This window comes from Oncorhynchus nerka, linkage group LG19 (genome assembly GCF_034236695.1).
Source record: "Oncorhynchus nerka isolate Pitt River linkage group LG19, Oner_Uvic_2.0, whole genome shotgun sequence".
NCBI classification, from domain to species: Eukaryota; Metazoa; Chordata; class Actinopteri; order Salmoniformes; family Salmonidae; genus Oncorhynchus; species Oncorhynchus nerka.
In genome coordinates, this window is record NC_088414.1 from 35,934,187 (window position 1) to 35,957,695 (window position 23,509).

Here is a 23,509-nt window from a genome sequence, read left to right on the forward strand (position 1 = left end):
GGAACGGGCCACCGCCTTGATGTTAGTTGAGAACGACAGGGTGTTGTCCAGGATCACGCCAAGGTTCTTAGCGCTCTGGGAGGAGGACACAGTGGAGTTGTCAACCGTGATGGCGAGATCATGGAATGGGCAGTCCTTCCCCGGGAGGAAGAGCAGCTCCGTCTTGCCGAGGTTCAGCTTGAGGTGGTGATCCGTCATCCACACTGATATGTCTGCCAGACATGCAGAGATGCGATTCACCACCTGGTCATCAGAAGGGGAAAGGAGAAGATTAATTGTGTGTCGTCTGCATAGCAATGATAGGAGAGACCATGTGAGGTTATGACAGAGCCAAGTGACTTGGTGTATAGCGAGAATAGGAGAGGGCCTAGAACAGAGCCCTGGGGGACACCAGTGGTGAGAGCACGTGGTGAGGAGACGGATTCTCGCCACGCCACCTGGTAGGAGCGACCTGTCAGGTAGGACGCAATCCAAGCGTGGGCCGCGCCGGGAGATGCCCAACTCGGAGAGGGTGGAGAGGAGGATCTGATGGTTCACAGTATCGAAGGCAGCCGATAGGTCTAGAAGGATGAGAGCAGAGGAGAGAGAGTTAGCTTTAGCAGTGCGGAGCGCCTCCGTGATACAGAGAAGAGCAGTCTCAGTTGAATGACTAGTCTTGAAACCTGACTGATTTGGATCAAGAAGGTCATTCTGAGAGAGATAGCGGGAGAGCTGGCCAAGGACGGCACGTTCAAGGGTTTTGGAGAGAAAAGAAAGAAGGGATACTGGTCTGTAGTTGTTGACATCGGAGGGATCGAGTGTAGGTTTTTTCAGAAGGGGTGCAACTCTCGCTCTCTTGAAGACGGAAGGGACGTAGCCAGCGGTCAGGGATGAGTTGATGAGCGATGTGAGGTAAGGGAGAAGGTCTCCGGAAATGGTCTGGAGAAGAGAGGAGGGGATAGGGTCAAGCGGGCAGGTTGTTGGGCGGCCGGCCGTCACAAGACGCGAGATTTCATCTGGAGAGAGAGGGGAGAAAGAGGTCAGAGCACAGGGTAGGGCAGTGTGAGCAGAACCAGCGGTGTCGTTTGACTTAGCAAACGAGGATCGGATGTCGTCGACCTTCTTTTCAAAATGGTTGACGAAGTCATCTGCAGAGAGGGAGGAGGGGGGGGAGGGGGAGGAGGATTCAGGAGGGAGGAGAAGGTGGCAAAGAGCTTCCTAGGGTTAGAGGCAGATGCTTGGAATTTAGAGTGGTAGAAAGTGGCTTTAGCAGCAGCGACAGAAGAGGAAAATGTAGAGAGGAGGGAGTGAAAGGATGCCAGGTCCGCAGGGAGGCGAGTTTTCCTCCATTTCCGCTCGGCTGCCGGAGCCTTTTTTCGGGGTAAGATGCCAAAAATAATCATTTGTAGTTGAACTAACGTATGAGACAAATTGAGCAAACGCATCATTTTTAATATACAGTATTTTTGCCTATGTTTTCTCATGTTGGAGTTAAGTTTGGCTCAACTAAAAATCTTAAGTTCAGGTCACAAAAGTTGAGTAAACAAAACAAAAGTCTGTGGAACCAGTTACTTAATAATAATTAAGTTGAAGCAACTAGATGGGTGTTTAAAAAAAACAAGTGTTAGCTATTCAAAATGTTCAGTCCTATAAGGCCATATCAAGGCTGAGAAAATATCTGTCTTATTGAGAACCTACCTCACACATTTCTGGGAGCCTAGTATTTTTTATTGGAGGTGAAGTGCGACATGTAAACACTCCAAACATATTGAGCAACACTGGATATCTCTTTGTGTGTTACTATTACTCGTTACTGTAGCCTATGCTATTAAATCAACTGTAGAATCAATCCACAATGGACTAGGACTAGAACATTCCGTGCCCCTAGCCGAATTGGAGTTGATGACAACGCAAAGATCGTCAATAACCTACAGAGCTGGAGACAAGCAGATCCATGGAATGCCTTGAATGGCCAGTGAGTGGCCAAGCCCTCGTCACACGTACAACTAGTTTATTCATCCAAACCCAGCCCTTACACGGCACCGCCAGCTATTGCACTCATAATAACGGCTGTGAAAATAGCTCAAATATTTCGGACACACCCCTGGACCTATAGCACTACCTCCAGCGCTTAGATTTACCATAAGTTACGTTTGTTAAAATAGATCCCTCTGTGTGAACCATATGAATAACAAGGCCATTGTAATTTCATTCAACTCTAGCTGATGCAGCTCTGAGTAAACAGTAAATGTCTATATCCCAATAGCCTATCTGAAGTGTTTGAGTAGTGTGCCCCTCCCACAAGCCCACTACACCGTGACAGATGTAGTCCTATTCAGCAGCAGTTTGCCTCCAGACTTAGCATCCTGAGGGGAGTAACAACACCCCAGCCTGTCCGTCATTTGTCTGTCACATCTTGGAGCATCTGTTCAAATCCAAGGGAGTAAAATTCCCATCCAGGGTAGGAGGGATCGTTTTTGCTGTGGTTGTTATCCACAGTCATGATAACGCTGTCTGCCAATTACAAAGGCCTGGAAAGAATCTGCTCCCTGCACGCTCAACCCTTTTACAACCATTCAGCGATCTGCCATGGACACGCAGAACACTGACTTTTTCCACAGTATCGAGTCACATGTGCCAAAATACTACGTGAGCAGTAATACCCCATGGAGGGTCAGCCTCGTCGCTTCACTGAAACATTCCAAAGAGCAGTAATACTGCATGGAGGGTCAGCCTCGTCGCTTCACTGAAACATTCCAAAGAGCAGTAATACTGCGTGGAGGGTCAGCCTCGTCGCTTCACTGAAACATTCCAAAGAGCAGTAATACTGCGTGGAGGGTCAGCCTCGTCGCTTCACTGAAACATTCCAAAGAGCAGTAATACTGCGTGGAGGGTCAGCCTCGTCGCTTCACTGAAACATTCCAAAGAGCAGTAACACTGCATGGAGGGTCAGCCTCGTCGCTTCACTGAAGGATTGCAAAGAGCAGTAACACTGCATGGAGGGGCAGCCTCGTCGCTTCACTGAAACATTCCAAAGAGCAGTAATACTGCATGGAGGGTCAGCCTCGTCGCTTCACTGAAGCATTCCAAAGAGCAGTAATACTGTGTCGAGGGTTAGCCTCGTCGCTTCACTGAAACATTCCAAAGAGCAGTAATACTGCATGGAGGGTCAGCCTCGTCGCTTCACTGAAACATTCCAAAGAGCAGTAATACTGCATGGAGGGTCAGCCTCGTCGCTTCACTGAAGCATTCCAAAGAGCAGTAACACTGCATGGAGGGTCAGCCTCGTCGCTTCACTGAAGGATTCCAAAGAGCAGTAATACTGCATGGAGGGGCAGCCTCGTCGCTTCACTGAAACATTCCAAAGAGCAGTAATACTGCATGGAGGGGCAGCCTCGTCGCTTCACTGAAACATTCCAAAGAGCAGTAATACTGCATGGAGGGTCAGCCTCGTCGCTTCACTGAAACATTCCAAAGAGCAGTAATACTGCGTGGAGGGTCAGCCTCGTCGCTTCACTGAAACATTCCAAAGAGCAGTAATACTGCGTGGAGGGTCAGCCTCGTCGCTTCACTGAAACATTCCAAAGAGCAGTAATACTGCATGGAGGGTCAGCCTCGTCGCTTCAATGAAACATTCCAAAGAGCAGTAATACTGCATGGAGGGTCAGCCTCGTCGCTTCACTGAAACATTCCAAAGAGCAGTAATACTGCATGGAGGGTCAGCCTCGTCGCTTCACTGAAGCATTCCAAAGAGCAGTAATACTGCGTGAAGGGTCAGCCTCGTCGCTTCACTGAAACATTCCAAAGAGCAGTAATACTGCATGGAGGGTCAGCCTCGTCGCTTCACTGAAGCATTCCAAAGAGCAGTAATACTGCATGGAGGGTCAGCCTCGTCGCTTCACTGAAACATTCCAAAGAGCAGTAATACTGCATGGAGGGTCAGCCTCGTCGCTTCACTGAAACATTCCATAGAGCAGTAATACTGCGTGGAGGGTCAGCCTCGTCGCTTCACTGAAACATTCCAAAGAGCAGTAATACTGCGTGGAGGGTCAGCCTCGTCGCTTCACTGAAACATTCCAAAGAGCAGTAACACTGCGTGGAGGGTCAGCCTCGTCGCTTCACTGAAACATTCCAAAGAGCAGTAATACTGCGTGGAGGGTCAGCCTCGTCGCTTCACTGAAGCATTCCAAAGAGCAGTAACACTGCGTGGAGGGTCAGCCTCGTCGCTTCACTGAAACATTCCAAAGAGCAGTAACACTGCGTGGAGGGTCAGCCTCGTCGCTTCACTGAAACATTCCAAAGAGCAGTAATACTGCATGGAGGGTCAGCCTCGTCGCTTCACTGAAGCATTCCAAAGAGCAGTAATACTGCATGGAGGGTCAGCCTCGTCGCTTCACTGAAACATTCCAAAGAGCAGTAATACTGCATGGAGGGTCAGCCTCGTCGCTTCACTGAAGCATTCCAAAGAGCAGTAACACTGCATGGAGGGTCAGCCTCGTCGCTTCACTGAAGGATTCCAAAGAGCAGTAATACTGCATGGAGGGGCAGCCTCGTCGCTTCACTGAAACATTCCAAAGAGCAGTAATACTGCATGGAGGGGCAGCCTCGTCGCTTCACTGAAACATTCCAAAGAGCAGTAATACTGCATGGCGGGTCAGCCTCGTCGCTTCACTGAAACATTCCAAAGAGCAGTAATACTGCGTGGAGGGTCAGCCTCGTCGCTTCACTGAAACATTCCAAAGAGCAGTAATACTGCTTGGAGGGTCAGCCTCGTCGCTTCACTGAAGCATTCCAAAGAGCAGTAATACTGCATGGAGGGTCAGCCTCGTCGCTTCACTGAAACATTCCAAAGAGCAGTAATACTGCATGGAGGGTCAGCCTCGTCGCTTCACTGAAACATTCCAAAGAGCAGTAATACTGCGTGGAGGGTCAGCCTCGTCGCTTCACTGAAGCATTCCAAAGAGCAGTAATACTGTGTGGAGGGTCAGCCTCGTCGCTTCACTGAAACATTCCAAAGAGCAGTAATACTGCGTGGAGGGTCAGCCTCGTCGCTTCACTGAAACATTCCAAAGAGCAGTAATACTGCATGGAGGGTCAGCCTCGTCGCTTCACTGAAGCATTCCAAAGAGCAGTAACACTGCGTGGAGGGTCAGCCTCGTCGCTTCACTGAAACATTCCAAAGAGCAGTAATACTGCATGGAGGGTCAGCCTCGTCGCTTCACTGAAGCATTCCAAAGAGCAGTAATACTGCATGGAGGGTCAGCCTCGTCGCTTCACTGAAGCATTCCAAAGAGCAGTAATACCCCATGGAGGGTCAGCCTCGTCACTTCACTGAAGCATTCCAAAGAGCAGTAAATACCCCATGGAGGGTCAGCCTCATCGCTTCACTGAAACATTCCAAAGAGCAGTAATACTGCATGGAGGGTCAGCCTCGTCACTTCACTGAAGCATTCCAAAGAGCAGTAATACCCCATGGAGGGTCAGCCTCGTCACTTCACTGAAGCATTCCAAAGAGCAGTAATACTGCATGGAGGGTCAGCCTCGTCGCTTCACTGAAGCATTCCAAAGAGCAGTAATACCCCATGGAGGGTCAGCCTCGTCACTTCACTGAAACATTCCAAAGAGCAGAAGGGAAGATAACCCATGCTCTTTTTCTCTCCTGTTGTCTCACTGACTCCATCCCTGACTCATATCTGTCTGCTTCTCTCTCTCTCTGTCTCTCTCTCTCTCTATCTCCCCCCCCTATAGTAAGATGTGTGACCCCAGTGTGACAGCGTTTGAGCCAGAAGCTCTGGGTAATCTGGTGGAAGGCCTGGACTTCCATCGCTTCTACTTTGAGAACTGTAAGTATCATTGCTCTCTCCTTGCCTCCCTCCCTCCTACTATATCAATTTCAAAATTCAAATTTTATACACAGACAGTTTCAAGCTACAGGAAACCTGTGTTGAATTGTTTGGGATATATCATCAAATCCCAGAGCTGTACACAGACAGGAGGGCTGCAAAACTCTTGCTATACAGCACTAACAACTCATTTACACTCCCAGTGAAGGGGGAGTATACATATTATACACACTATAGTATAATTAAGCAATAAGGCACGAGGGGGTGTGGTATATGGACAACATACCACGGCTAAGGGCTGTTCTTCCTGGATACAGCCCTTAGCCGTGGTATATTGGCCATATACCACAAACCCCCCAGAGATGCCATATTGCTATTATAAACTGGTTACCAATGTAAGTAAGACAGTAAAAATAAAATGTTTTGTCATACCTGTGGTATACGGTCTGATATACCACAGCTGTCAGCCAATCAGCATTCAGGGCTTGAACTACCCAGTTTATAATATATTTTTTGGAATATGCTTTAATAGTCGTTTATATGTGCTCATAAGCTCTAGCTTATGATTTCCATAATAGGTGACAAAATGTAATTTCTATTTCATGAGATGTGGTTAGGATTACAGGAAGTTGTGGAGAACAGAACCTTGGGGCCATTATCTGTAAGTGAATGTAGTGTTCATTAGCTCCTACAGTGGCTGCAGACTGAATGCTTTTGGCTCATTGTGATGAGTAATGGATGAAGCTGCTCCACTCTAATCCTCTCTTATCAGCCACTGTTCTCCCAGCGAGAGGAAACAGCTCCAATGGGTCTGATTGGACTGATTGGGAAAATGACAGAGCAAGGAAGAGAGAAAGAGAGAAATTAAAGAAGAGAGAAATGGAGGGAAACATAACGAGAGTGAAATTAAATAACCCTCTCAAATATTAATTCTGTAAAGCATTGGTAAAGGAACAGCATCATCATCAGTGAGAGAGACTATGGCTTACCTAGTCATAAACCAGTGTGATAACTCCTGCAGTCATAGAATGACTGATTCATTGACTGACTGTTGTCTTGTGTGTATGTTACTCCTCCCCCAGTGTGGTCTAAGAACAGTAAGCCTGTCCACACCACCATCCTGAACCCCCACATCCACCTTATCGGGGAGGAAGCTGCCTGCATCGCCTATATCCGCATCACCCAGTACATCGACACCAACGGCATGCCCCGCACCGCCCAGTCTGAGGAGACACGCATCTGGCACCGCCGTGACGGCAAGTGGCAGATAGTCCACTTCCACCGCTCTGGATCACCCTCCGCCATCACCAAGTAAGCCAGTGTGGTGAGTGGATCCTCACCTCTCCTCTACTGTCTATACTGGAAACACTCAGCTGGTGGGAGATGTAGCTATTTAATATAGGCCTGCTATCGGATGGGAGATGTAGCTATTTAATATAGGCCTGACATCTAGTGGGAGATGTAGCTATTTAATATAGGCCTGACATCTGATGGGAGATGTAGCTATTTAATATAGGCCTGCTATCTGGCGGGAGATGTAGCTATTTAATATAGGCCTGACATCTGGTGGGAGATGTAGCTATTTAATATAGGCCTGCTATCTGGTGGGAGATGTAGCTATTTAATATAGGCCTGCTATCTGGCGGGAGATGTAGCTATTTAATATAGGCCTGCTATCTGGTGGGAGATATATCTATTTAATATCGGCCTGCCATCTAGTGAGAGATGTAGCTATTTAATATAGGCCTGCTATCTGGTGGGAGATATATCTATTTAATATAGGCCTACCATCTAGTGGGAGATGTAGCTATTCAATATAGGCCTGCCACCTAGTGGGAGATGTAGCTATTTAATATAGGCCTGCTATCTGGCGGGAGATGTAGCTATTTAATATAGGCCTGCCATCTAGTGGGAGATGTAGCTATTTAATATAGGCCTGACATCTAGTGGGAGATGTAGCTATTTAATATAGGCCTGCCACCTAGTGGGAGATGTAGCTATTTAATATAGGCCTGCTATCTGGTGGGGGATGTAGCTATTTAATATAGGCCTGTTATCTGGTGGGAGATGTAGCTATTGAATATAGGCCTGCTATCTGGTGGGAGATGTAGCTATTTAATATAGGCCTGCCATCTAGTGGGAGATGTAGCTATTTAATATAGGCCTGCCATCTAGTGGGAGATGTAGCTATTTAATATAGGCCTGCTATCTAGTGGGAGATGTAGCTATTTCACGGAGGCCTGCTTGTACTCAATGCCAGAGATTCTGTAGCTGTACAGTCATAGGCTTCTGTAATAAGGGTCAGTTTTCTCTTATTCCCTACTATTTGTTGTTGAATGAGGTCAGGCAATCTCTCGTCTTCCCCTCTGACCCCAGCTGAGCTCTAGAGCAGGAGGGTTTGAGTGAGACGTCTGTCTGAGTGACACTGGTGGGTTACCAGCCGGCTTCATGGGGACACAGAGGGACTCCCACTGACCGGCCTGAGGAACCACAAGCCCGCCCGCCCGCACGCCACATCTCATCTCTTTACTTGAAATCAGTTTATGTCTCCTGTCATATCCGTCACAAGCAAATCACATTAGGCTCACACTATGTCACGCTCTCATGTATGTACTGTATATGCTGTGTGTGTCAGGAACATTTTAGCCTTGTTATGCTGTCTCTCCGCTCGTTCTTCTCTGACCTTCTTGGTTCTTGTCATACTACAGTACTTGGCAGAGTCACAATTAGTACAAATGGATCTATGAGTAGGATTCAATCTGTAAAATATAGCCGAGGGAAGTAGGGATACTGAGTGTGCTTTATAATCCCCACAAAATGTGTGAACTAATTACTCCTGTTTGCAGAGCAGAGAAATCCCCCTCCCCTCAATAAAAATGATCCTCAGCCACACCCCCCACCCCCCTAAACATCTTCCCCCGGCTCTAAAGCGCTCGCAGTAATCGGCACCTACAGTTTTCCTTACACTTAAATGTTTTTATTCAACAATGCTCCCTCAACAATGCTCCCTCAACAATGCTCCCTCAACAATGCTCCCTCAACAATGCAGTATATTAATATTTAATAATAACATTAAAAGTCCAGTCAGAAATAAGAAGTAATAGTAATAGTAAGATAAATATGTACATAATAGAACATAATACTGTACGTAGGAGAGCATCATAGCACTTCTTTAGGTTCTTCCAATGAGGACTGAGGGTATATACCATATATCTTCCTCACTTTTTATTGTTGTCAATACAAACCCCCTCTCGCTTGTTAGAGCAGTTGAATTGACTTGCAGCGGACAGTGTAAACTACAGTATTCTGCCTACTTCAGAGTAAGAAGCAATTTAAAAAGACCACTAACACTGCCCCAGGATTTTCTGCAATAAGTTAGATTGGTGTTTTTATACAAAATAGTGTGTTCTTCTGATAAATATTTGTTGTGGATTTAAAAATGACAATTCATTTTAGAGACTTTGTTTTATTGATGTCCCATTCCCTCTATTTCGTCACTCTCCAGTGTTAATATCACTGTTTATTGCATGCAAGTATATACATGAGCTTTGGATCTCTCTGCTTGTGTTTCTATTTCTCAAATCTGTCAAATGTGATATTTCAGATGTACTCTCAGAGATGTATAAATACTTGTATCTTTTTACTGTTCGAAGAATGTCAAAACGGGAAAAAAAAGAACATGACATTGCCTCTTAACTGCAGTATGTGTTTCCCTGTGTGTTAACAATAAATGCCTCACAGAATATTTGATTGTGCGTTGAAAAACTGCCAGATATGAATTTGATTGAAACAAAACGTGTTTACTATTGGCAGTTCAACACAGATTTATATCAAACTTTGTACTGTAAAACAATTTGTGAAAAATCTGCTGAATACGACAAACAAATGTTTTCCCCAAAAAGATTTGATAGAAAAGGATAAAAGAAGAACCGCAACAGCCACATCCTCTAGAACTGATTCTACAGATTGTATACTTGTTTTATACAGTAGTTGAGTATTTTAGTTTGAATGGCCAGGCCTACAGCCTACTGCTTTAAAACAGCATAAGAACTTCCATCACACTGCTGCTCTGATGTTGCTGTTTCTTTCCTGGCACCATTGAACGGAGCACATTGAGGACCTTATGGTACTGTATAGGAGTTATTGTAGGATTGATGTTATTCTGGATATGAGATGCTTTCTTTATATTATTCTGGATATGAGACGCTTTCTTTATATTATTCTGGATATGAGATGCTTTCTTTATATTATTCTGGATATGAGATGCTTTCTTTATATTATTCTGGATATGAGATGCTTTCTTTATATTATTCTGGATATGAGATGCTTTCTTTATATTATTCTGGATATGAGATGCTTTCTTTATATTATTCTGGATATGAGATGCTTTCTTTATATTATTCTGGATATGAGATGCTTTCTTTATATTATTCTGGATATGAGATGCTTTCTTTATATTATTCTGGATATGAGATGCTTTCTTTATATTATTCTGGATATGTGGCTCTTTATTTCTTTATATTATTCTGGATATGTGGCTCTTTATTTCTTTATATTATTCTGCATATGTGGCTCTTTATTTCTTTATATTATTCTGGATATGTGGCTCTTTATTTCTTTATATTATTCTGGATATGTGGCTCTTTATTTCTTTATATTATTCTGGTCAAGTGAAGCGTTCTTTTTATTCTAGACATTTTATTATTCTGGATATATGCTTTCTTTCCTTTGAAGCATGCGAGTTTGTAATGTGCTCGAAGTTAGTGTGTCTGTTTTTGAAAATAATTTTCTGAAGGGTCAAAGTCATCATTTGCAATTGTTATGTAATATACTGTGAATGTGGGTCTGTAAATAAAAAAGGTATTCCACATTTTCTTGTCATATTTTTCTGTATTTTTTATTTTATTTGACCTTTATATAGGCAATCAATCAAATGTATTTATGAAACCTTTTTTACATCAGCCCATGTCACAGGGTGCTGCACAGAAACCCAGCCTAAACCCCCAAACAGCATGCAGTGAAGATGTAGAAGCACGGTGGCTAGGAAAAACTCCCTAGAAAGGCCAGAACCTAGGAAGAAACTTAGACAGGAACCAGGCTATGAGGGGTGGCCAGTCCTCTTCTGGCTGTGCCGGGTGGAGATTATAACAGAACATGGCCAAGATGTTCAAACGTTCATAGATGACCAGCAGGGTCAGATAATAATAATCACAGTGGTTGTAGAGGGCAACCGGTCTTCAGACTTAGCAAAAGCAGGTGCGGTAGAGAGAGAGTCCAAAACAGCAGGTCCGGGACAAGGTGGCTCGTCCAGTGAACAGGTCAGGGTTTCATAGCTACAGGCAGAATAGTTTAAACTGGATCAGCAGCATGACCAGGTGGACTGGGGACAAAAAGGGGTCATCAGGCCAGGTAGTCCTGAGCCATGGTCCTATGGCTCAGGTCCTCCGACAGAAGAGAGAATGAGAGAGAAAAAGAGAGAGAATCAGAGAAAATGAGAGAGAGCGAGAATTAGAGGGAGCATATTTAAATTCACACAGGACACCAGATGAGACAGGAGAAATACTCCAGATATAACAGACTGACTCTAGCCAACCCGGACAGGAAGATCACGTCAGTTACTCAACCCACTCAAGTGGGGCACCCCTCCTAAGGATGGCATGGAAGAGCACCAGTAAGCTAGTGACTCAGCCCCCGTAATAGGGTTAGAGGCAGAGAATCCTAGTGGAAAGAGGGGAACCAGCCAAGCAGAGACTGCAAGGGCGGTTCTTTGCTCCAGTGCCTTCCCGTTCACCTTCACACTCCTGGGCCAGACTGCACTCAATCATAGAACCTACTGAAGAGATGAGTCTTCAATAAAGACTTAAAGGTCGAGACCGAGTCTGCGTCTCTCACATGGGTAGGCAGACCTTTCCATAAAATGGAGCTCTATAGGAGAAAGCCCTGCCTCCAGCTGTTTGCTTAGAAATTCTAGGGACAGTAAGGGGGTCTGTGTCTTGTGACCGTAGCGTAAGTGTAGGTATGTAGGGCAGGACCAAATCGTGAAGATAGGTAGGAGCAAGGCCCTGTAATGCTTTGTAGGTTAGCAGTAAAACCTTGAAATCAGTCCTGGCACTGGAGTAATATGATCAAATGTTTTGGTTCTAGTCAAGATTCTAGCAGCCATGTTTAGCACTAACTAAAGTTTTTTTGTTCATTTTCCGGGTAGCCAGAAAGTAGAGCATTGCAGTAGTATAATCTAGAAGTGACAAAAGCATGGATACATTTTTCTGCATCATTTTGGGACAGAAAGTTTCAGATGTTTGCAATGTTATGAAGATTGAAAAAAGCTGTCCTAGAAATGTCTCTAGCACAGAGGTGCAGTGCTTTAGACCGCTGCCTCACTCAGGAGCCCCTTTTAAGATATCAGTTTTAGTAATGCTATCTATAGGTCTTTAATCATAGTATTATACATTATTGAATTGATTTGATTATGATGACACTTTCCTGTTGCTGTGGAAGAATTGTACAACTTTCTGTTGGCTGGGCTCCCAGCTTGTGCCATTAAACCCCTGCAACTTATCAAAAGCGCTACAACCCGTCTGGTGTTCAAAGTTCTCCCATGTCACATTCACTACAAGACAATGGTACTTGCCTACGGAGCAGCAAGAGGAACTGCCTCTCCCTACCTATTGGCCCTGCTTAAACCCTACAACCCAACCTGAGCTATTCATTCTGACACCTCTGGCCTCTTAGCCCTCCCACCCTTTCAGGTGGGTAGCTCCCGGTCAGCCCAGTCCAAGCTCTTCTCTGTCCTAGCACCCCAATGGCAGAACTAGTTTCCCCCTGAAGCTACAGTTGAAGTCGTAAGTTTACATACATCTTAGCCAAATACATTTTAACTTAGTTTTTCACAATTCCTGACATTTGATCCTAGTACAAATTCTCTGTCTTAGGTCAGTTAGGATCACCATTTTATTTGAAAAAAAAAGTGAAATGTCAGAATAATAGTAGAGAGAATTATTTATTTCAGCTTTAACTTCGTTCATCACATTCCCAGTGGGTCAGAAGTTGCCATTCACTCAATTAGTATTTGGTAGCATTGCATTTACATTGTTTAACTTGGGTCAAATATTTCAGGTAGCCTTCCACACGCTTCCCACTATAAGTTGGGTGAATTTTGGCCCATTCCTCCTGACAGAGCTGGTGTAACTGAGTCAGGTTTGTAGGCCTCCTTGCTCGCACACGCCTTTTCAGTTCTGCCCACACATTTTCTATGGGATTGAGGTCAGAGCTTTGTGATGGTACTCCAATACCTTGACTTTGCTGTCCTTAAGCCATTTTGTCACAACTTTGGAAGTATGCTTGGGGTAATTGTCCATTTGTGACCAAGCTTTAACTTCCTGACAGATGTCTTGAGATGTTGCTTCAATATAGTCACATAATTTTCCGCCCTCATGATGCCATCTATTTTGTGAAGTGCACCAGTTCCTCTTGCAGCAAAGCACCCCCACAACATGATGCTGCCACCCCCGTGCTACATGGTTGGGATGGTGTTCTTCGGCTTGCAATCCTCTCCCTTTTCCTCCAAACATAACGATGGTCATTACGGCCAAACAGTTGTATTTTTGTTTCATCAGACCAGAAGACATTTCTCCAAAAAGTACGATATTTGTCCCCATGTGCAGTTGCAAACCGTAGTCTGGCTTTTTTATGGCGGTTTTGAAGCAGTGGCTTCTTCCTTGCTGAGTGGCCTTTCAGGTTATGTCGATATAGGACTCATTTTACTGTGGATATAGATACTTGGTACCTGTTTCCTCCAGCATCTTCACAAGGTCCTTTGCTGTTGTTCTGGGATTGATTTGCACTTTTTCCGCCAAAGTACATTCATCTCTAGACAGAACACGTCTCCTTCCTGAGCAGTATGATGGCTGCGTGGTCCCATTGTGTTTATACTTGCGTACTATTGTTTGTACAGATGAACGTGGTACCTTCTGGCATTTGGAAATGACTCCCAAGGATGAACCAGACTTGTGGAGGTCTACAATTTTTTTTCTGAGGTATTGGCTGATTTCTTTTAATTTTCCGATGATGTCAAGCAAAGAGGCACTGAGTTTGGAGGTAGGCCTTGAAATAAATCCACAGGTACACTTCCAACTGACTCAAATTAGGTCAATTAGCCTATCAGAAGCTTCTAAAGCCATGACATCATTTTCTGGAATTTTCCAAGCTGTTTAAAGTCACAGTCGACTAAGTGTATGTAAACTTCTGACCCAATGGAATTGTGAACCAGTGAATTATAAGTGAAATAATCTTTCTGTAAACAATTGTTGGAAAAATGACTTGTGGGACTTTTTAATTTTTTAAATATTTTTTTATTTCACCTTTATTTAACCAGGTAGGCAGGTTGAGAACAAGTTCTCATTTTCAACTACGACCTGGCCAAGATAAAGCAAAGCAGTGTGACACAAACAACAACACAGAGTTACACATGGAATAAACAAACATACAGTCAATAATACAATGGAGAGAAAAATGTCTATATACAGTGTGTGCGAATGAGGTAAGACGATAAATAGGTCATAGTGGCAAAATAATTACAAGTTAGCAATTAAATACTGGAGTGATAGATGTGCAGAAGATGAATGTGCAAGTAGAGATACTGAGGTGCAAAGGAGCAAAAAATTAAATAAATAACCGTATGAAGATGTGGTAGTTGGATGGGCTATTTACAGATGGGCTATGTACAGGTGCAGTGATCTGTGATAAGATAGATATAGGTCTGTAGCAGTTTAGAGTGTTTCCCCTATGAAGAGGGGGATGACCGCGGCAGCTTTCCAATCTCTGGGGATTTCAGACGATGCGAAAGAAAGGTTGAACAGGCTAGTAATAGGGTTTGCAACAATTTCAGCTGATAATTTTAGAAAAGAGGGTCCAGATTGTCTAGCCCTGCTGATTTGTAGGGGTCCAGATTTTGCAGCTATTTCGAACACCAGCTATCTGAATTTGGGTGAAGGAGAAATGGGGAGGCTTGGGCAAGTTGCTGTAGGGGGTGCAGGACTGTTGGCCAGGGTAGGGGTGGCCAGGTGGAAAGCATGTCCAGCCATAGAAAAATGCTTATCGAAATTCTCAATGATTGTGGATTTATTGGTGGTGTCAGTGTTTCCTAGCCTCAGTGCAGTGGGCAGCTGGGAGGAGGTGCTCTTATTCTCCATGGACTTTACAGTGTCCCAGAACTTCTTGGCGTTTGTGCTGCAGGATGCAAATTTCAGTTTGAAGAAGTTAGCCTTTGCTTTCCTAACTGCTTGTTTATATAGTTTCCTAACTTCCCCGAAAAGTTGCATATCGCAGGGGGTATTTGATGGTAATGCCGTACACCACAGGATGTTCTTGTGTTGGTCAAGGGCAGTCAGGTCTGGAGTGAACCACGGGCTATATCTGTTCCTGGTTCTACATTTTTTGAATGGGGCATGCTTATTTAAGATGGCGAGGAAAGCACTTTTAAAGAATAACCAGGCATCTTGCACTGATGGAATGAGGTCAATATCCTTCTAGGATACCAGTGCCAGGTCGATTAGAAAGGCCTGCTCGCTGAAGTGTTTTAGGGAGTGTTTGACTGAGATGAGGGGTGGTCGTTTGACCGCAGACACATTACGGACGCAAGCAATGAGGCAGTGATCGCTGAAATCCTGGTTGAAGACAGCAGAGGTGTATTTGAGGGCAGGTTGGTTAGGATGATATCTATAAGGGTGCCTGTGTTTACGGATTTGCACAAAGTAGATGTCCTAACCGACTTGCCAAAACTATAGTTTGTTAACAATCATTTTAAAAGGAGTTGTAATGACTCCAACCTAAGTGTATATGTAAGTAAACTTCTGACTTCAACTGTATATCATGAGATAGAAGATTATGGATATTAGGCTATATTCTGACATTATTATATAAGGGCATTGAAGACAAATCACAATCAGTAAAACAAATTATAGAGCTAGTTAACCAGCAGTTTTATATACATTTTCAACATCAATGATCAGCTAATGGTCTACCCTCTTTCCATGATGTCAATCATGTCTTTAGGAGGCACTGTAACTAGCTTGCTTACAATTTATGATGACTGTGTGTGTTGTTGCAGAAATAAATCTCAAATGTAAACATTTCGCTACAGAGGCAGGGGGGGTTTGAGCTCCTGTTCCCTGACAGGTATGGACACAGCCCTGCAGAGAGACAACAGTTCAGAAGAGCTCTGCATCACCTAAACTAATTTCTTTCCAAAAGGACAATCATGCCTCTGGACTTCCCTACTGGTGTTAAGTGTGTCTTTGACTACATAAGTGGACTTGTAACCGGTTAGGGTTCAGTTGATGTATATTTAATCTGTATATTTCATAGGACCTTTTTACTATGGTACATGCTTATACATACTTATTTCACTGTATATACTGTATGCTAGGTAAAATGTCCAGGTCATCATGTCCCGGTCACTTGCTAGCTACATCCAAAATGTAGCCTTGTAGTTATTTTCCTCCCCAGATAAGAGAGGCCTTGGAAGGGCCCTCCTGTTGTCAGCTTTTTCAGAGTTATCATGTGTAGTTTACCAGCCTCTGTTTTCTCCACATATTTCTCCCTCTTAACTTGTCCCACACATGTATTATTGGAATATAGTCTTGTACGTTTCAGGGTGGAATTCTTTAGTCATTACCTTAAACCTTTTTGGGATAGGGGGCAGCATTTTCACATTTGGATGACACACGTGCCCAGACTGAACTGCATGGAAGAGAGCCAACCAGCCTGAGTATTTGTGTGCCGAGCCTTTTGCCAAATGCAGTTCTTGAGGTGGAGTAACACTGCAAGATCACGATCGAACCAGGGTCTGAACCTGTTTTTAATTCTAATTTTCTTTATTGGTGTGTTTGTTAACAATACCACTGAAAATATCAAAAAAGAAGGTCCAAGCGTCTTCGACAGAGGGGATCAAGCTGATTCTATACCATTTTGTAGAGGCCAGTTCATGAAGGAAGGCTTGCTCATTAAAGTGTTTTAGCAAGCAACTATGACAAATCAGGACAGGTTGTTTCACTGAGCAGCCATTACAGACACAGGCTGTAAAACAGTGATCACTAAGGTCATTACAGAAAACACCAGACTGATACCGATCATGATTATATGTGAGGATAACTTCAAGGCTTGTGCCCCATTCACCTGACCCACAGAACCAACAGCTCCAATACCAGAAGTAAGCGTGAGTGATGTTGTTGCATATGTGTGTCTGACTCTCCTACCTTGGTCTGCTGTAAATATACACGTGAGTGAGATGTTAGTAAAATTCCTGATCTAAGTGATTTCATCATTCTAGATTGCAGCCGGAAGCAACGAAAATAAGCATTGCGATGTGTTTGGACCCAAGAAGGACAGGAAGACACAGTACACATGCATCAAGTGCAAGAAATACATGCAACACACACACAGTAAAACTCTGTCCCTCGTGTGGTGTGTAGACCGGCCTTAATGTGTGTTCAATGGGGCTCGTTTATTATTAGATTAAAATACTGTATGTAAAATGCAATAAACATCAATAGTGATGAAAACCTTGTTTCGTGTATATTTCTTCAAGATAAACATAATTTATTCCACCCATGTCTTGATTATGATATATATACATTTGTATTTTTTTTTACAAATAGTGCTTTTATTGATAAATGTGATCTATCATAGGTCATTTACAAATATTAACCATGTATAATGTCCATATTGCTTGTAATTGATATAAGTCAACATCTAAGTATTTTTACGTAAATTATTATGGCTGTATTGTTTTAACAACCCAATAATGTTGTGGGTCCATCAGACCAGCGAACATTGGGTGAATAACAAAAACATGAACACCCCACAAGGTTTAAGTAATATGGTAGTTAATGCCTAACAATGTCAAGTGGAATAAAATATATTGTTTTTCAAGAAGTATACTTGTGGTTTGCTCTTCACACCAGGCATGTACTGTCTGTCTGTCACCCTGTCAAACAAGCTTGTTGTCTTGTCTACAAGCCTGTCTTTCATTTGTAGAATATCAGCACATTATGATCCGTTCACGTCAATTCGCACAGTTTGGATGGTTATGCTCCTGTAAGACTTCTGCTAAACGTCACTCGTCTTGTGCAGCCTGAAGAGAAATGTATCCTGTGATTACTATAGTTCAGGTGGTGACAGCAGCAGTAGCTGCAGCAGCATAAGGTGAGACATGATATTACACAGAACAGAGGCCTAACCAAGACTTAATAAGACACTAACAACAATGATGCTAATAGTTGAACATGTTCTTCTAATCCAATTTACATTTATTAGATAATATAGTTACCAAATGTACATGAAATAATAATAATAATCAATCCATATATATATGAGAGTGGGTCCACTAATAAGAAGTGTTAAACAAATAATCAAAACTGAGATACATAAAACGTTTGCTTTGCATGAATATGATTATATTGTATTGTGCTTTTTGTTATATTTTCCACTTGAATGCACCTTCAGACGTACATTTATGAAACACAGACATATACTTACATACTGACCCAAGATCATTGCTCCACAGTTAGTGACTCGGCTTGTAATCTCTCTCAAGAGAATGGAACTCATCAATGCTATGGGGCTTTGGGAGAGTCTTTGTCCTTACACCTGGCTGCAGGTGATAGACGTATTCTGAAGTTCCAAACTGGAGAAGACCGGAGATCTAAAATGCATCAGGATTATGTGAATCTAGCCCCGGCCTGCTAGCTGCCTGAAGCCACGCACTGGACTCCTATAGTCACCCGGCTACGCATGCCTCCCCCTTACGTCAATATGCCTTGCCCATTGCTGTTTTGGTTAGTAACTACTGCTTTATTTCACTGTAGAGCCTCTAGCACTGCTCAATACGCAATTTAGTTCCACCTCCCACATACTCAGTGACTTCACCTGGTTTAAATGTTATTTCTAGAGACAATATCTCCTTCATTGTCACTATGCACAGGTTTACCCCCACTGTATTCACATCCTGCCATACCTTTGCCTGTACATTATGCCTTGAATCTATTCTACTGTGCCCAGAAATCTGCTCCTTTTACTCTCTGTTCTGAATGTACTAGACGACCAGTTCTGTTAACCTTTAGCCGTACCCTTATCCTACTCCTCCTCTGGTTCTCTGGTGACGTGGAGGTGAATCCAGGCCCTGCAGTGCCTAGCTCCACTCCCATTCCCCAGGAACTCTCATCTGTTGACTTCTGTAACCGTAAAAGCCTTGGTTTCATGCATGTTAACATTAGAATCCTCCTCCCTAAGTTTGTTTTATTCACTACACTAGCACACACTGGCAATCCGGATGTCCTAGCCGTGTCTAAATCATGGCTAGGACGACCACCAAAACCCCTGAAATTTCCATCCCTAACTAAAACATTTTCCGACAAGATAGAACTGCCAAAAGGGGCGGAGTTGCGATCTACTGCAGAGATAGCCTGCAGAGTTCTGTCTTACAATCCAGGTCTGTGACCAAAGAATTTGGGCTTCTACTTTTAAAAATACACCTCTCCAGAAACAAGTCTCTTACCGTTGCTGCTTGCTATAGACCACCCTCTGCGACCAGCTGTGCCCTGGACACCATATGCGAACTGATTTCCCCCCATCTATCTTCAGAGCTTATGCTGTTAGGTGACCTAAACTGGGACATGCTTAACACCCCGGCCATCCTACAATCTAAGCTTGATGCTCTCAATATCACACAAATTGTCAATGAGCCTACCAGGTACAACCCCAAATCCGTAAACACTGGCACACTCATAGATATCATCCTAACCAACCTGCCCTCCAAATACACCTCTGCTGTCTTTAAACAGGATCTCAGAAATCACTGCCACATTGCCTGCATCCGTAATGGGTCTGCGGTCAAACAACCACCCCTCATCACTGTCAAACTGTTAAGGGAATTTTTATCAATGATGACTAATTATGTATACATTTCAATCAGGACTGACTAATCCGAATACTATTATGTTACTGTATATGTACTAATCAGAATACTATTATGTTGCTGTATATGTATGAGTTTTCTTTCTTGATCCTAGTACTGAATATAATGTGTGTGAATGTGGTCAAGAGTTAGAACAATGACTGTCTGTTCCTTGGTAGAAATGAATTAACGATAACGTCAGACTGGCTAGAATGCTTATCTACACAAGAAGACCTTGACTCATAAATGATATGATCTTAATATGGAGAGACGTGAGAACCATACAGCCTTTGTACTGGAACAGAGATGGCACGGGTTGGTGCTGAAACTAATGACGTCATTTTCAGTTTATAACCTGTGGTAAACTGTATCGTGTTCAGTACTCTCGTGAATAAAGGCTGCTATTTGACTTTAAGACCGGGCTCTGTCGATCTCTATAAAATAAGGGTCATACAAATTCTTATGAATTGACAGTGTTTAATTTTAATTGGGAATTAAAACAGAGGAATTAAATTCCTGCAACACAAACGCTCCCTAAAACACTTCAGCGAGCAGGCCTTTCTAATCGACCTGGCCCTGGTATCCTGGAAGGATATTGATCTCATTCCGTCAGTAGAGGATGCCTGGTTATTCTTTAAGTGCTTCCCTCACCATCTTAAATAAGCATGCCCCATGCAAAAAAAATGTAGTACCAGGAACAGATATAGCCCGTGGTTCACTCCAGACCTGACTGCCCTTGACCAGCACAAAAACATCCTGTGGTGTACGGCATTAGCATCGAATAGCCCCTGCGACATGCAACTTTTCAGGGAAGTTAGGAACCAATATACAGGCAGTTAGGAAAGCAAAGGCTAGGTTTTTCAAACAGAAATTTGCATCCTGTAGCACTAACTCCAAAATGTTCTGGGACGCTGTAAAGTCCATGGAGAATAAGAGCACCTCCTCCCAGCTTCCCACTGCACTGAGGCTTGGAAACACTGTACCACCAATAAATCCACGATAATTGAGCATTTCAATAAGCATTTTACTACGGCTGGCCATGCTTTCCACCTGGCCACCCCAACCCTGGTCAACAGCCCTGCACCCCTCACTGCAACTTGCCCAAGCCTCCCCCATTTGTCCTTCACCCTAATCCAGATAGCTGATGTTCTGAAAGAGCTGCAACATCTGGACCCCTAAAAATCAGCTGGGCTAGACAATCTGGACCCTCTCTTCCTAAAACTATCCGCCAAAATTGTTGCAACCCCTATTACTAGCTTGTTCAACTTCTCTTTCGTATCATCTGAGATCTCCAAAGATTGGAAATCTGCCACGGTCATATCCCTCTTCAAAGGGGGAGACACTGTAGACCCAAACTGCTATAGACCTATATCTATCCTACCCTGCCTTTCTAAGGTCTTCAAAAGCCAAGTTAACAAACAGATCACCGACCATTTTGAATCCCACCGAACCAACTCTGCTATGCAATCTGGTTTCAGAGCTGGTCATGGGTGCACCTCAGTCACACTCAAGGTCCTAAACGATATCATAACCGCCATCGATAAGAGACATTACTGTGCAGCCGTATTCATCGACCTGGCTAAGGCTTTCGAATCCGTCAATCCCCACATTATTATCGGCAGATTCAACCGCCTTTGTTTCTCAAATAATTGCCTCTCCTGGTTCACCAACTTCTTCTCTGATAGAGTTTAATGTGTCAGAGGACAAAACATCTGCAGAGACAAACTGATATCTTTCCGACAGGTAAACCAGGCCAGAACTTGTCCATGAAGACCAATTTGGGTTTCCAATCTTTCTAAAAGAATGTGGTGATCAATGGTATCAAAAGCAACACTAAGGTCTAGGAGCACGGGGACAGATGCATAGCTTCGGTCTGACGCCATTAAAAGATAATTTACCACCTTCACAAGTGCAGTCTCAGTGCTATGATGGGGTCTAAAACCAGTGAGGAACACTGTATATGGCCCAGGAGGCCTGTAAACAGCAGCTATAAAAAGTGATTGCTATTAAAAGTGGCTGCATAGATTTCATGACTAGAAGCTCAAAATATGAAAAATATGTTTGTTTTTTGTGTAAATTGAAATTGCTATCGTAAATGTTAGCAACACCTCCGCCTTTGCGGGTTGCGTGGGGGATATGATCACTAGTGTAACCAGGAGGAGAGGCCTCATTTATCACAGTAAAGTCATCAGGCTTAAGCCATGTTTCAGTCAGGCCAATCACATCAAGATTATGATCAAGAAGAAACCCAGCCCAGTCACGGACCAGGATGTCTTGCTCCCAGGCAGACTAAATAACTTTTTTGCCCGCTTTGAGGACAATACAGTGCCACTGACACGGCCTGCAACGAAAACATGCGGTCTCTCCTTCACTGCAGCCGAGGTGAGTAAGACATTTAAACGTGTTAACCCTCGAAAGGCTGCAGGCCCAGACGGCATCCCCAGCCGCGCCCTCAGAGCATGCGCAGACCAGCTGGCCGGTGTGTTTACGGACATATTCAATCAATCCCTATACCAGTCTGCTGTTCCCACATGCTTCAAGAGGGCCACCATTGTTCCTGTTCCCAAGAAAGCTAAGGTAACTGAGCTAAACGACTACCGCCCCGTAGCACTCACTTCCGTCATCATGAAGTGCTTTGAGAGACTAGTCAAGGACCATATCACCTCCACCCTACCTGACACCCTAGACCCACTCCAATTTGCTTACCGCCCAAATAGGTCCACAGACGATGCAATCTCAACCACACTGCACACTGCCCTAACCCACCTGGACAAGAGGAATACCTATGTGAGAATGCTGTTCATCGACTACAGCTCGGCATTCAACACCATAGTACCCTCCAAGCTCGTCATCAAGCTCGAGACCCTGGGTCTCGACCCCGCCCTGTGCAACTGGGTACTGGACTTCCTGACGGGCCGCCCCAGGTGGTGAGGGTAGGCAACAACATCTCCTCCCGCTGATCCTCAACACGGGGCCCCACAAGGGTGCGTTCTGAGCCCTCTCCTGTACTCCCTGTTCACCCACGACTGCGTGGCCACGCACGCCTCCAACTCAATCATCAAGTTTGCGGACGACACAACAGTGGTAGGCTTGATTACCAACAACGACGAGACGGCCTACAGGGAGGAGGTGAGGGCCCTCGGAGTGTGGTGTCAGGAAAATAACCTCACACTCAACGTCAACAAAACTAAGGAGATGATTGTGGACTTCAGGAAACAGCAGAGGGAACACCCCCTATCCACATCGATGGAACAGTAGTGGAGAGGGTAGCAAGTTTTAAGTTCCTCGGCATACACATCACAGACAAACTGAATTGGTCCACTCACACTGACAGCGTCGTGAAGAAGGCGCAGCAGCGCCTCTTCAACCTCAGGAGGCTGAAGAAATTCGGCTTGTCACCAAAAGCACTCACAAACTTCTACAGATGCACAATCGAGAGCATCCTGGCGGGCTGTATCACCGCCTGGTACGGCAACTGCTCCGCCCTCAACCGTAAGGCTCTCCAGAGGGTAGTGAGGTCTGCACAACGCATCACCGGGGCAAACTACCTGCCCTCCAGGACACCTACACCACCCGATGTTACAGGAAGGCCATAAAGATCATCAAGGACATCAACCACCCGAACCACTGCCTGTTCACCCCGCTATCATCCAGAAGGCGAGGTAAGTACAGGTGCATCAAAGCTGGGACTGAGAGACTGAAAAACAGCTTCTATCTCAAGGCTATCAGACTG

General features: G+C 44.2%; 1 protein-coding gene across 1 annotated transcript in view; it reads left to right on the forward strand.

The window, feature by feature from the left end:
• camk2a (calcium/calmodulin-dependent protein kinase II alpha) overlaps positions 1-10,692 on the forward strand; it is a 128,154-nt gene extending 117,462 nt beyond the window's left edge. The window contains exons 17-19 of the mRNA XM_065004914.1: positions 5,728-5,822; positions 6,905-7,133; positions 8,164-10,692. Of these exons, the coding sequence (XP_064860986.1) occupies positions 5,728-5,822; positions 6,905-7,133; positions 8,164-8,209 (370 nt within the window). The 3' untranslated portion in view covers positions 8,210-10,692. The remainder of the gene's footprint in view (positions 1-5,727; positions 5,823-6,904; positions 7,134-8,163) is intronic.
• Positions 10,693-23,509: the final 12,817 nt, after the last annotated feature.